The 14,773-nt window shown below is 42.2% G+C and overlaps 1 protein-coding gene across 1 annotated transcript in view; it reads left to right on the top strand.

Annotated features, from left to right (window-relative positions):
- The window catches only part of LOC106570313 (thrombospondin type-1 domain-containing protein 7A), a 195,116-nt gene that overhangs the window by 134,200 nt on the left and 46,143 nt on the right, over nucleotides 1-14,773 (top strand). The window contains exons 10-17 of the mRNA XM_014142501.2: nucleotides 426-558; nucleotides 928-1,031; nucleotides 2,477-2,671; nucleotides 3,936-4,202; nucleotides 9,933-10,111; nucleotides 10,805-10,810; nucleotides 11,033-11,166; nucleotides 11,394-11,547. Of these exons, the coding sequence (XP_013997976.2) occupies nucleotides 426-558; nucleotides 928-1,031; nucleotides 2,477-2,671; nucleotides 3,936-4,202; nucleotides 9,933-10,111; nucleotides 10,805-10,810; nucleotides 11,033-11,166; nucleotides 11,394-11,547 (1,172 nt within the window). The remainder of the gene's footprint in view (nucleotides 1-425; nucleotides 559-927; nucleotides 1,032-2,476; nucleotides 2,672-3,935; nucleotides 4,203-9,932; nucleotides 10,112-10,804; nucleotides 10,811-11,032; nucleotides 11,167-11,393; nucleotides 11,548-14,773) is intronic.

The following is a 14,773-nucleotide window of genomic DNA, read 5'->3' as shown; positions in this document are numbered from 1 at the left end:
ACAATGCTGAATGGGTGTAGACAAAGGAGAGGTCTCCAGTAGGTACCAAAACATTCAAAGGCCATTTTCTCAAAAGTGAGTTTACAAGTTTATCAACTTTCAAAGCAGAATTTACTTTCCTATTGTTCCTCAAAAAATGCGGTGTATGTTATACCATTTTGTAGCTCTGCGTCTCTACTTTTTACCAATGTGACACAGCTAATGTGACACAGCTGCTAAAAGTCAACAGCAAACAAAACCCACTTGTTTTACAAGGACCTTTTCAAGGACCTGTGATTTCCATTACTCAAGTACGTAACAGGCATTCATCATAATCATTTTACACTTCCAGGCCCAATGGAAGTTGCTTGAGTGCTGCTGTTATTGTCTCTGTCTATTGATTGGGACAGTGTGTGAATAAGTGTTTTTCTATTGGTTCTTATAAGGCGGCAACACGAAAAGGAAACAGAACAGGAAACGCATCATCATCCAGCTGCCGGCCAATGGGGGACAGGACTGTCCAGAGGTGTTGGCTCAGGAGAGAGACTGTGAGGTGCCGTCTGTCTGTCTGGGATACAGGTAAGGCTCCATCACCATCCAAAACCACTCTACTCACTATGTAATCTCTCTTGACTAAAGAGGAGTCAAGTTAACTACTATCTTAGAAAAAAAGGTGCTATCTGGAACCTAAAATGGTTATTCAGCTGTCCCCATAGGAGAACCCTTTGAAGAACCATTTTTGGTTCTAGGTTGAACCCTTTTGAGTTCCATGTATAACTCTTTGCACAGAGAATTTAAATGAAACCCAAAAGGGTTATACCTGAACCAAAAATGGTTATCCTATGGGGACAGCCAAAGAACCCTTTTGGAACCCTTTTTTTCTCTGAGTGTAGAGCAAGAATTTGACTCTCAAGATGACTGAGCTGTGTTCTGTTTCTTGTATTGCAGGTGGAAGACACACAAGTGGCGGCGATGCCAGTTGGTTCCCTGGTCCGTGCGACAGGACAGTCCTGGAGCTGTGGAGACCTGTGGGCCTGGGCTGCAGGCTAGAGGTGAGCAACAAAATATTGCATGCACTAGCTACTCCATTTAATTCTGGGGACGAAGTGTTCAAATCTGTACTGACGGAAATAGTAGAAAAGACACGAGAGACTATCCATAATCTGGTAACTATTGGATACAGGTAGATACAGACACTTCTAAGGGTTCAGACTTGGTCGCATTCGTACAGTCTTTCAAATACTTTCAAATATTAGAGTTGCGCTTGATTTAACTTGCCTTTAACTTGCATGGTACTATGCATGTGACTGAGGAAGTGTGTGGGATTGTTGATGTGATCAAGTGTATCCGTCCGACTCCCTGAAAGAGCGTGTGAGAGGGGAGTGAGGCATCAAAGTAACACCTTGGGCTGCATGCATCTTTCATCTCCTTCTAGATGTTACACTGGGACTCAGAGGAGGATGTGAAGGTGAAATAACCTCTATCCAAACCTCTAACCAAACCTCTTCCCTCTAGCCGTACCAGGCGTGGATTATTTACATTAAGGTTCAAACACAAAATGTCCATTCCAGTGGATTGCTTTGTGTTGAGCTTCACATAGCGTGGTAACAATGCATCTATCTGACTTCAATTCACAAAATGGCGACAGTCAGTGAATTGAAGGCAGAGAGTTCTTCTTCCACTCCTTGCACCAGACCTCTATTAGCATCTTGAAGATGGTAGAAGGCCATTATCTGATCAGATGATGAGCACTTTTCAATCTTCGTCTTCACACTCCACATTAGGCCCCATTACCTGTAATGGTATATGTGTAGAAATTGACGCAGGTGGAGAGACAATTCAATACAGAGCTCTTACTCCTCCTCACTCAATGCTATCTGGTCTGTTTGGGTGGGAAAGTCAATAGACATTACACTATGTTCAGTTTCATCACTTACCCTTGTTCTCACCTCTGTGTGTGTTTCTAACTGAGAGAACCAGAGACAGAGAGTGTGCATGAAATTGAACCCTATTCCCTACGTTGTGCACTAATTTGGACTAGATCACTACAGGAAATAGGGTGCAATTTGGAATGCAATATAGTGAGTCACACCACCTAGCAAGGAGTCATTCCAGATCCCACAGTGACAGTACTGTAGGTTAATCATCACTTAAAACTCTTTCAGGTCTTGATCACCTGTGATGGGACTGTTGTGTTTACTTCCAAATGCAGCCAAAGTGCATTAGCCAAATGAGATTGGGCCAGCAATAAAAAGTGGTCAACGTGTAACCAAAGCTTCCTGCCTCACACCATCCCAATCTCCACCATCACATCATTCTTCTTTCTTTCTTTCTTTCTTTCTTTCTTTCTTTCTTTCTTTCTTTCTTTCTTTCTTTCTTTCTTTCTTTCTTTCTTTCTTTCTTTCTTCTTTCTTTCTTTCTTTCTTTCTTTCTTTCTTTCTTTCTTTCTTTCTTTCTTTCTTTCTTTCTTTCTTTCTTTCTTTCTTTCTTTCTATAGCTGTCTCATGCCGGAAGCAAGACGGGGGTCAAGCGGACATGGGAGCATGTCTGAAGTTTGCCAGCTCCATGCCCTCTCTGACCCAGCCCTGCCAGCTCCCATGCCAGGACGACTGCCAGCTAACCACCTGGTCCAAGTTCTCTTCCTGTACACAGGACTGTGTGGGCGTTAAGACCCGCAAGAGGATGCTAGTGGGTGAGTGGACTGGAGTAGGCTGTACAAGTACAGTAAACTAACTAACTTGGTCCTCTTTGTCTCTGAGTGGACTGGAGTAGACTGTACAAGTACAGTAAACTAACTAACGTAGTCCTCTTTGTCTCTGAGTGGACTGGAGTAGGCTGTACAAGTACAGTAAACTAACTAACTTGGTCCTCTTTGTCTCTGAGTGGACTGGAGTAGGCTGTACAAGTATAGTAAACTAACTAACGTAGTCCTCTTTGTCTCTGAGTGGACTGGAGTAGGCTGTACAAGTACAGTAAACTAACTAACGTAGTCCTCTTTGTCTCTGAGTGGACTGGAGTAGGCTGTACAAGTACAGTAAACTAACTAACGTAGTCCTCTTTGTCTCTGAGTGGACTGGAGTAGGCTGTACAAGTACAGTAAACTAACTAACGTAGTCCTCTTTGTCTCTGAGTGGACTGGAGTAGGCTGTACAAGTACAGTAAACTAACTAACGTAGTCCTCTTTGTCTCTGGAGGGACACAATGTGACTGGAGTCTGTATTTGGCCACAGCTTGCAAGTACAGTAGAAGTCATCCCTAAATACTGATACAGGCTCGGATATTTGAATTTCTTTCATCCCCTTAATGGTTAAGGTTAGTATGAGGGTTAGATCCTATTTCATCTGATCCTGTAGCTCTGTTAAGAGCAGCTTTCTACCTAAAGAGACTTAAGTACTTGACATGACTTTGATGTTATGTTTCCAGAGCGAGTGAGACAGTATCACTGCTTAGTTGGATGCCGGTGTCACAAATCTCATTTGGGACACTCCATGGTAAGTGCCCTCCATGGTATGGATTGAGGTCAGTTGAATGTATAGCCTAAAGGATTATATAGGATAAGTCTATAGGACCCTGGGATTCTTCAGATTCTTCAGGATAAGCTCATGTTGCTAGAAGTGACTCTCATCGAAAAAACAAATATTTTCACATGGTCCAAACAAATATGTTCATGTTGCGTTTTCACCTGGTCCAAGATAGTGGAGATAGAGTAAAAACATATATGATCATGTCTATCCTTAATCTGGATCCAGGATACCGGCTTTTTAAAACGTTTATTTCAATTCTGGCCAGATCATTTGGCAGCCAATGCGGAATGACCTCATTCTGGGCTCTCACCAGTTCAAACGATGACCAGTCGGCATGTGCTGTTCTCCGGCAGGCCCGGAGCTGTGAATCAGACATAGGCCGACTGCATACCAATTTTTATTGATCGCCTGTCCTCCCTTCACTCTTCCCAGGAAAGAGCAAAAAGCAAGACCAGTGTAAGAACAACCAGGTCTACCCCCTCAGTGAGATCCAGTACTGCCCCTGTAACAAGTACAACGCCCAGCCCGTGGGGAACTGGTCGGACTGCATCCTGCCTGAGGGTGGGCGCGTGGAGGGCCAGCTGGGCATGAAGGTCCAGGGGGACATCAAGGAGTGTGGCCAGGGCTACCGCTACCAGGCCATGGTGTGTTACGACCAGGACAACAGGCTGGTGGAGACATCACGGTGCAACAGCCATGGTGAGTCCTAAAGGCTTCTCACCAACATCCTATTATTGTTCATGTCTATAAGCAGGAAGTCACCTCGCTATGTATGATGATGTTATGTTGGTTAGTCTACCTTTGTCATTTGTCGTGCAACAGCTACGGTGAGTCAACCTCTACCATCTCTCATTAACTCCTTAAAGTTGTATGCATTAAACATAGCCACTGTGATTCATACAAGGTGTCTGAATTTTCAATGAAAGACATGCTCAGTGATATGACATCATCATACACAGTGGGCCACTTCCTGTTACAGAAAACAACAATTATCAGTGTAGAGAAATACAAGACAATGCAATTGGAAACACTTTGGTTGTGGTCTTTGGAATTCTCATCAATTTGTTACAGCCCCTTATTGAATACATTTAGAGAACATTGTTTCGTTGTTCTCTTCATCAAGAGAATAATTATTCAATAATTTACATACGTGTTCTATCGGCTCCATTCGACCTAATTTGATGTCAGACTGTTAGTGCAGAGTTTCCCTCATCTCGCTGTCCTTTTCAGCATCCCTTGATTGTAAATTCAATAGAGAACAAATCAATGTGGTAACGGAGAGGATGCAGGATGCAGTCGCTCCGCCCCTAGCCCAAATCTGTCAGAGGAACATCAATCAAATTTCAGTCAATCTAATTTATTTATAAAGCCCTTTTTACACCAGCAGATGTCACAAAGTTCTTATACAGAAACCCAGCCTAAAACCCCAAACAGCAAGCAATGCAGACGTAGAACATCAGATCTGCTTTCTTCCCAAAGTATTAGCATTCAGGAATACACAGCAGGATCGCCATCCAACCAACGCAGAGAAGAAATGTAGGAATCATAGTGCTGTCGTATCTTCCATGTTAACCCGAGGAAGACGCAGTGCTTTATCAAAGTGTTTGTTCTCTGTATAAATCCATGCCTGTGAATCATAGCTTCACTTGCAGTATGGGGCCTGTGGTGTGGTTGATGGTGTAGAACTATGATGTCATGAGACGTCACAAGCAATTGCTATTGCTGTACTCTGGCTATTGCTATTGTATGTGTAGCTCTCCAACACCACTGTGCCTTTTCTTCCAGCTTAAGCAACCATAGGAGATCAGGGATGGTGCTATAACTATTCACAAGTCACTGGTATTGTAGCTCTACTGCTCCAACACCACAATCAACCTACCTGATTGGCTCCCACACGTGCTATTAAATTATAACATTTTTTATAATCATTTATTGTATTATCATTACAAACAAAAAAGGAAAATAAATTATATTAAAAAACATTCAAATACATTAAAAGGTATATGGTTACCTACAGTGCCTTGCAAAAGTATTCATCCCCCTTGGCGTTTTTCCTATTATGTTGCATTACAACCTGTAATTTAAATGGATTTTTATTTGGATTTCATGTAATGGACATACACAAAATAATCCAAATTGGTGAAGTGAAATGAAAAAAATAACTTGTTTAAAAAAATAAAAATAAATGGATAACGGAAAAGTGGTGCGTGCATATGTATTCACCCCCTTTACTATGAAGCCCTTAAATGAGATCTGGTGCAACCAATTACCTTCAGAAGTCACATAATTTGTTAAATTAAGTCCACCTGTGTGCAATCTAAGTGTCGAATGAACTGTCACATGATCTCAGTATATATACACCTGTTCTGAAAAGCCCCAGAGTCTGCAACACCACTAAGCAAGGGGCACCCCCAAGCAAGCGGAACCATGAAGATCAAGGAGCTCTCCAAACAGGTCAGGGACAAAGTTGTGGAGAAGTACAGATCAGGGTCGGGTTAAAAAAAAAGGATCCGAAACTTTGAACATTCCACAGAGCACCGTTAAATCCATTATTAAAAAATGGAAAGAATATGGTGCCACAGCAAACCTGCCAAGGGGCGGCAGGTAGTCTAGTGGTTAGAGCGTTAGACTAGTAACCGAAAGGTTGCAAGGTTGAATCCCTGAGCTGAGAACAAGGCAGTTAACCCACTGTTCCTAGGCCGTCATTGAAAATAAGAATTTGTTCTTAACTGACTTGCCTAGTTAAATAAAGGTAAAAAAAGAGGGCCACCCACCAAAACTCAGGCAAGGAGTGCATTAATCAGAGAGGCAACAAAGAGACCAAAGATAACCCTGAAGGAGCTGCCAAGCCCCACAGTGGAGATTGGAGTATCTGTCCATAGGACCACTTTAAGCCGTACACTCCACAGAGTGTTATGGAAGAGTGGCCAGAAAAAAGCCATTGCTTAAAGAAAAAAATAAGCAAACATGTTTGGTGTTCACCAAAAGGCATGTGGGAGACCCCAAACATATGGAAGAATGTACTCTGGTCAGATGAGACTAAAACTGAGCTTTTTGGCCATCAAGGAAAACACTATGTCTGGTGCAAACCCAACACCTCTCATCACCCCGAGAACACCATCCCCACAGTGAAGCATGGTGGTGGCAGCATCATGCTGTGGGGATGTTTTTCATCTACAGGAACTGGGAAACTGGTCAGAGTTGAAGGAATGATGGATGGCGCTAAATACAGGGAAATTCTTGAGGGACACCTGTTTCAGTCTTCCAGAGATTTGAGACTGGGACGGAGGTTCACCTTCCAGCAGGGCAATGATCCTAAGCACACTGCTAATGCAACACTCGAGTGGTTTAAGGGGAAACATTTAAATGTCTTGGAATGGCCTAGTTAAAGCCCAGACCTCAATCCAATTGAGATTTTGTGGTATGACATAAAGATTGCTGTACACCAGCGGAACCCATCCATCTTGAAGGAGCTGGAGCGGTTTTGCCTTGAAGAATGGGCAAAAATCCCACTGGCTAGATGTGCAAAGCTTATAGAGACATACCCCAAGAGACTTGCAGCTGTAATTGCTGCAAAAGCTGGCTCCACAAAGTATTGACCCTTGGGGGGGGGGGGATAGTTATGCACACTCAAGTTTTTTTGTCTTATTTCTTGTTTGTTTCACAATAAAACCTATTTTGCATCTTCAAACTGGTAGGCATGTTGTGTAAATCAAATGATACAAATCCCCCAAAAATCTATTTTAATTCCAGGTTGTAAGGCAACAAAATAGGAAAAATGCCAAGGGGGTGAATACTTTCACAAGCCATTGTATACACCTTTCAAATCAATACGTTTTTCGGCCAACATTCGCATCCCGCCAACTTTATTCCACTTTTTTCTATATCTGAAAGTTGTTGCCGACATCAACGCCTAAACTTTTATTTACGCGATCTGACCTAGTCATGATCAGAAACATTTAGCATGCAATAATGTAGCCTAAATCAAGTGAAGGCCTGTTATTTTGCTAGATGATGAGACTCGCATGCTTTTAAAAATATAGATTGCTGTTATTTACTATTGGTATCATGATTTTATTTATTTAACCCTTATTTGACTGAAGTTGACTGAAAACACATTTTCATTTACAGCAACGACCTAGAGAATAGTTACAAGGGAGGGGAAGGTGAATGAATGAGCCAATTGGAAGCTGGGGATGATTAGGTGGCCATGATCACATGAGAGCCAGATTGGTAATTTAGCCAGGTCACCGGGGTTAAAACCCCTACTCTTATGATAAGTGCCATGGGAGTCAGGACACCTTTTTAATGTTCTATCCAAAAGATGGTACCCAATAACTGAGGAAAATAATGCCTCCTACTGGCCCTCCAACACCACTTCCAGCAGCATCTGGTCTCCCATCCAGGGACTAACCAGACTGACCCTGCTTAGCTTTAGTAGCAAGCCAGCAGTGGGACGCATGGTGGTATACTCTCAATGTGAGACCCTACGCCTGCTCTGTAACAAAGTGAAGTGAAAGAGATAAAACGTGGATCAAAAAATCATGTGCTTGCCTTGGGCTCTGTTTCAAAATATCACTTTTTTATATGACAGCGGTTCCACATGTTGCCATGGCGTAAATTGTGTGGGAATTTTTTTGGGGGTATTTTATTCTGTTATATTTCATTATATTCTTAGCCTGCTTTAAAATATATGTGTGTTGACTGTAATCATGGTAGCCTAAGCGTGTCTTGTCTGTTTAATAAACAAAATAACTTTTTAGTTCAAACTCAAAATATGCCAGTCTTTTATTTTATTAGTCTTATGTTTCTTAGGACCTGCCTAAAAACTATTAACAGTGTATTTCTTTGTGATGTGTATATTTAATGGATTGCCGGCATGTGCACTGGAGATATAAAAGGCTTATCCCAGTAAGAATGTGGTAAAAATGGAACTGTATGAACTGGGTTCTAAAAAACATGACCTGTTTTCTTTTACAGACAACATACCATACAGTCTGTCTGTAAACGGTACTATGTGACAATTTAATTCCTTGCTTTACGTGGGCTTGGCAGGATGGATCCATGTTAAAACAGATAACGAGGATGGCTGGAAAGGTTGACAGTGAGTGATCAATGGGTGTGTTCTGACGCGATGGCTGGGTATTAGTGTGAGTGAGATAGCAGGTTCTGAGAAGCAGTGACCAACAGGCTGACTCTTATTGCCAGTGGCATGACAGTAGTGGGGCGGCCACTGACAATATAGAGTCTTACGTCTTACAGTAGCTTCTCTGCTACTGTATACTGTCGGAAAAAATGGTGCTGTATAGAACCAAAAGGGTTCAATAGCTTGTTTCAAAATGGCTCTATATAGAACCACAAAAAAAAAACGAAACAAAATCTGCAGTGTGTCTGTAGTAGCGTTACTGTATCATAAGAGTGTCTGTAACTTACACAGGTCAGTTCCTCAGGAATTGGATTGATTTGATTTGTCTTTTCATTTTGGTTAACTAGTTGTTTCCAAATTGTTGTTTTTGTGGGTCTTTTAGGAATAGTGACCAGGTGACTTCCTTAAGATGTAGAGGAAAAAGCCCAAATACAACTAGATTAGGGGGTAATCAATTTGGGCAACAAAAAATGTCCCTCTAATAACGCTGTTAGTCTTTGTTTTTTTTAAATGTCCTAGAGGGAAAATAGACAACACTGTGTTTGTTCTTCTGATCTCATCTTACTTCAGCAAGTTCACGAACATACATTTACCAGATGTAAAATAGTCTAAGAAAAAAAAAAAGTACTCTAAAATTCCTAATTGGCAGTATGTTAATGTATTTCCGCTGCTGTGGATCCGCGCAGCTTCCTGTGTTGCGAGTCACAACTTGTGACTAGCTCCAGTAGCAGTAGTAATAACACTGAAAACAGTTAAGACCTCTGACCTCTCTGCTCTTTCAGTGGACACACGAGGCTCAGTAATCCACCCTTGCCCAGATAAAAACAAATAACAAGCCGAGAGAGAAGCACTCCTGCCAAAACTCCCAAAATCATGACCTCTCGCTCTCCCGTCCTCCATCTCTCTCTCTCCCTCCATTTTCTCTCTCTCTCTCTCTGTGTCTCTTGCTCTCTCTGTTCTCTGTGCCTCAGTTTCTTTCTCTCTCACTTGCTCTCTCTCTCTCTCTCCGACTGGCTTGCCCAGAAAACAACAGTCTTCTAAATCGCACAACAGGCTGCTGCCCTCTTGTTCCATTGCAATTGCCAAGCTACAGTAAACAGTGTAATTATGCTGTTTGTTGCACAGTGCTGCCATCTCAGTTCTTTATAATCCTCACTGTAGCTTTTCATCCGTATCAGTAGGAATGTTGGATTTAGCTTGCTGCATCAACAGCTGTGTAAACTGATACAGATACTGTCAGATGATGAAACTATACTGAAGCCTAGTTGCCTCTGTGGTTTCAGGGTATATTGAGGAGGCTTGCATCATCCCCTGTCCGTCTGACTGCAAGCTCAGTGAGTGGTCCAACTGGTCACGATGTAGCAAGTCCTGCGGCAGCGGGGTCAAAGTGCGTTCCAAGTGGCTGAGGGAGAAGCCTTACAATGGTGGTCGACCGTGCCCCAAACTGGACCATGTCAACCAGGTGAGTGGGGGACGTTCATCACTCTTGGCCCTGTCTAGAAACAACCACTAGCGCTTACCCCAAAGACACTTGTAGAGATCTGAGAGGATTGGACAGATTTTTTCCATATTGCTTAAATTGATCAAATCTACTCAGATCTCCACAACTTAGTGTCTAGTCTCTTGGGGTAGAGGATAACGGATAAGGGTTGTTTCTGGGCAAGACTAGAACATGGTAGAGGGTAGAGGTCTCTGCCTTGTTTTAATGTTTAAATAAAATACTTTAATTATGATTTAATGCATTAGTTTAAAGGAACCATAACAGTGTTCATTTTTAATGAAGCCAGAGTGGACATCTTTCAGTGTTTCATTCATTAGCTGAGTTAGGGCTTGTACACATTTACATTTTAGTCATTTAGCTTACAGGAGCAATTAAGGATAAGTGCCTTGCTCAAGAGCACATCGACAGATTGTTGCACATTGTTGGCTAAGGACTTCGAATCAGATACCTTTCAGTTTCTGGCCCAACGCTCTAACTGCTAGGCTACCTGTAAGATTAAGGAAGGGGAAGGAACTGTGAACTCTATGCTCCTACAGAGAAACAAGAGAACATGGTGTACTGCATTCTAATAATCCTGTATTTAAACACTCACTGTCTGTTTCCCTGCTATTCTTTTCTTCTTTTCCTTGGTGTATGAACTGACCCCATCCACAGGCTCAGGTGAGTGACTTTTATAGTGTTTTTGTACAGATCAATGTATTTCTTCTTGCCATGGGATGGATAATAGTGTGGGAGTAAATGTAATGAATGAGTTTTGCGCTAGCACAAACCTGTTCTATACTATTTCATCATATAGAAATGTGTTACAATACGTGCATTTTTGCTATGGGATGGATGTTGGTGTGACCGTGGGTGGCTAACAGTCTAGTGGTCTTTCACAAGGTGTATGAGGTGGTGCCCTGTCTCAGTGACTGTGGTCAGTACGTGTGGGTGGCTGAACCCTGGAGTGTCTGGAAGGTCAGCAACGTGGACCTGAAGGAGAACTGTGGAGAAGGAGTGCAGACCAGAAAAGTCAGGTATGGACGATCAGCTCTTATAGGTACAACAACCTATTTGACGTATTCATCTCAGCTCCTAGTGGAGTGAAGGACCGCGACAGTCTCTCCAACTAACCCTGTTCTGTGACGCTTTCTTATCTTCATTCACTCAAGGTGATTCCTGCCTTCTTCATCTCGCCTTCATCTCCACTACAAAAACCAATGATAATTGTATCAGTATTGCTAACCTATCGTCCTCTGTCCAGGTGTATGCAGAACACTATCGATGGGCCGTCGGACCCTGTGGAGGATTACCTGTGTGACCCAGAGGAGATGCCTCTAGGGGCCAGAGACCGCCAGCTGCCCTGCCCTGAGGACTGTGTCCTGTCTGACTGGGGGGCCTGGAGCCGCTGCTCACTGGTAAGGACAGATGCTGACTACCTTGTTGTTTTTGCACCTATTGTATCCCATTGCAATATTTCTGATATTTTGTGTTTTCTGGGTTTGGTTAGGTAGCAAAGAAAAGTCCATCTCAGTAGGTGGACCAATGCAGGACTATTCTAATCTGTTATATTCTAAGGCTGTGGTGCTGAACACACTCAAAGCAAGAGTAGACTGCTTAAAGGGTTAACTATTATCTGAAATGCCCAGAGGTATTATACTACTCACCATGGATCTCTGTCTCACACCTTAACATATAATAACTGGCCAATCATGCCTAGTCTCCACTTTCTATTTAACCTGTTTCTGCCATATTCCCATGGTCAGAAATTCAATTCACAGCTCTTGTCAGCAACTTTCACTTCGGGTTTGCACCAATTTACAGTTTTTTACAATCGCCAGGACCCATTTCTCAATACCTAGTTACATTTTTCAAATCTCTTCACACAGTTCTCCTAACCAACTTTCAGCATGGCACAGCAGTTCATTTCATATCTTAAATGCACTAAAACTACCAAAACACTTCATACATGTCTCAAATCAACTCATTTTTCCATAACACTAGCAAAGGTTGTTACCCAACAAGCACACTTTGTCACTCATAAAACAATGACCTAAACACCACTAACAACAGGTAGCATTACACAATGTTTTCTTTTGTAAAATGTCTTTACAAAACAAGAATGACACCTCTCTACTGTTTAGAATTCACTGCAGTATATGTTACAGGAATGAATCAGACATGATGCAATATGCTTCAATATGTTTTAGGTCATTTTTTGGTATTGAGTGATTCCAAGATACAAGAATTTGTATGTACACCATCTACCGATACAGATACAGTAGCAATGCTAGTCAACTATGTCTTCTGCATTTGGCCGCAGGTTCTCTTCCACATCATCTTACGTCATCTTGGGCAATACACCTAGGAAAGAATCTTTTGGCATGCCTGGTCCATCCCTGGCAATCTTCTGCAGATATGTCCAGGCATCCAGCATTCATTGCATCCAGGAGGGACATTTGATCAGGTGGTCATAAACCTTCCACCTCCATGAGGAAAATAATTCCTCTATGGGGTTGAGGAATGGAGAGTAAGGTGGGAGGAAAAGTGACACTATCCTGGGATGGGCTCCAAACCACTCTGTGACTGCACGGGAGTGGTGAGATGCCACATTGTCCCATACAATTACAAACGTTGTCCGATTTGGCCTCACTGCAACCCTTTCCTCACCTGGCACAACCCTTCCATAGAGGTCATCCAGGAATGAAATGAGACGCTCGGTGTTGTATGGCCCAACTAGTGGTTTGTGTAACAGCAATCCATCAGAGGATACTGCTGCACACATTGTGATGTTGGCACCTCTCTGGCCCGGGACATCCACTGTGGCTCTTTTCCCAATCACATTTCTTCCTCGCCGCCGTGTTTTGGCCAAGTTGAAACCAGCCTCATCCACAAAGATGAATATGTGGGGTGTTTGCCTGGCTTCAATCTCCATGACTCTCTAAAATAAATCCACAAGGCAACATAAGAGTTAGGCTATTACAGTAGTTTACATTATACCTAAAAACATGCCATTGTGTACCTCTGCCCTGTTTGGTTTGGTTCAAAACCAGTTGTGTATTTTATAGTCCTCTTACCTGGACATATTGGTTCCTGAGTTGCTTGACTCGTTCAGAGTTCCTCTCAAAGGGGACAGTGTACAACTACTTCATCCTGACTCGATGTTGTTTCAGGACTCTAGAAATAGTTGTTATGCTTACATTGTGAATATTTCCAAATGTAATGTTGTCTGCCAACACTCCGTCCTGAATCTCTGTGAGTTTATACCATTGTTTCTGATGACCATATTAACGATTACAGTTTCCTGCACAGCAGTGAGAATCCTACCTCTCTCGCCTGTGGGAGGTAACCATTTGGTCCTAAGCAGAAATACAAAAACAATTACACACAAGTGGGTTTGGAGGTTTTGCTCAATTTAGTTCTGTAATGTGCAGATCAGTCAGATGCCCTTGCAGAATGCACATCTTACCTGTTGTTTTGCCTGAAATTTCTCACAATAGATGCCACTGTTGAGCGTTGCAGATTTGGCTGCACTCTCAGATCAGCCTCTCTCATTGATAGACCATGATTTATTACATGATCACTTATAGTAGCCCTAATCTCATCTGAGACTACAGCTCTTGATCTTCCTCTCAGTCTTCTTCCACCACACATACGTACTCCTCTCCTCTCCCTCTCCCAGCCACTCTTCTTCCTCTGTCAGCCACTTCTCTATCTCTGGCTGGGTCCATGTTTACATTACAGTACAGCATTATTCCTAAAATGTCCCCTTTTGTATAGATGGTAATGAAATTGAAAGACTCACACCTGGGTAGGTGTTCAGCTACAATGGGAATCAGCTGTGGTTGGTCTAATTGTTTTGATTGTATTTCATTTTTTAGATTTGGAATATATTTCAATACGGTATTACTGTAGAAATGTAGCAAATTGCTGTCTTATTCAATTTTGTGTTATGTTAGGTTTTGAACTTAAGTTTGACAGTTTTGAAAAGAGTATGTAAACATGTGCAAATTGGCCTGTAGGTACATAGAGTTTTGGTGTTGGTTGTGTCTGAGTGAGAAAAGAATTCATGAAATTTGAAAGATGTAGTCATTGAATGCATTTTGTGCCAAAGCAATGAAAAATGATCCACAGTTTAGCCCACATAGACTGCTGTTGTGCTCACTGTGAAGAGTTTTGAAAAAGTGACCTAAGTATTGAGAAATGGGTCTTAGTGATTGTAAAAAAATAATTGTAAGCGATGGCCATTTGGTAAGTGTGATTCTCCTGTTGGGCTCTCACCAGTTTAGAATGATGTCATTTGGTAAGTGTGATTCTCCTATTGGGCTCTCACCAGTTTAGAATGATGTCATTTGGTAAGGGTGATTCTCCTGTTGGGCTCTCACCAGTTTAGAATGATGTCATTTGGTAAGTGTGATTCTCCTGTTGGGTTCTCACCAGTTTAGAATGATGCCATTTGGTAAGTGTGATTCTCCTTTTGGGCTCTCACCAGTTTAGAATGATGTCATTTGGTAAGTGTGATTCTCCTATTGGGCTCTCACCAGTTTAGAATGATGTCATTTGGTAAGGGTGATTCTCCTGTTGGGCTCTCACCAGTTTAGAATGATGTCATTTGGTAAGTGTGATTCTCCTTTTGGGCTCTCA

This window comes from Salmo salar, chromosome ssa14, assembly GCF_905237065.1.
Source record: "Salmo salar chromosome ssa14, Ssal_v3.1, whole genome shotgun sequence".
Taxonomy (NCBI): domain Eukaryota; kingdom Metazoa; phylum Chordata; class Actinopteri; order Salmoniformes; family Salmonidae; genus Salmo; species Salmo salar.
This window is presented reverse-complemented; position numbering and strand designations above follow the sequence as displayed.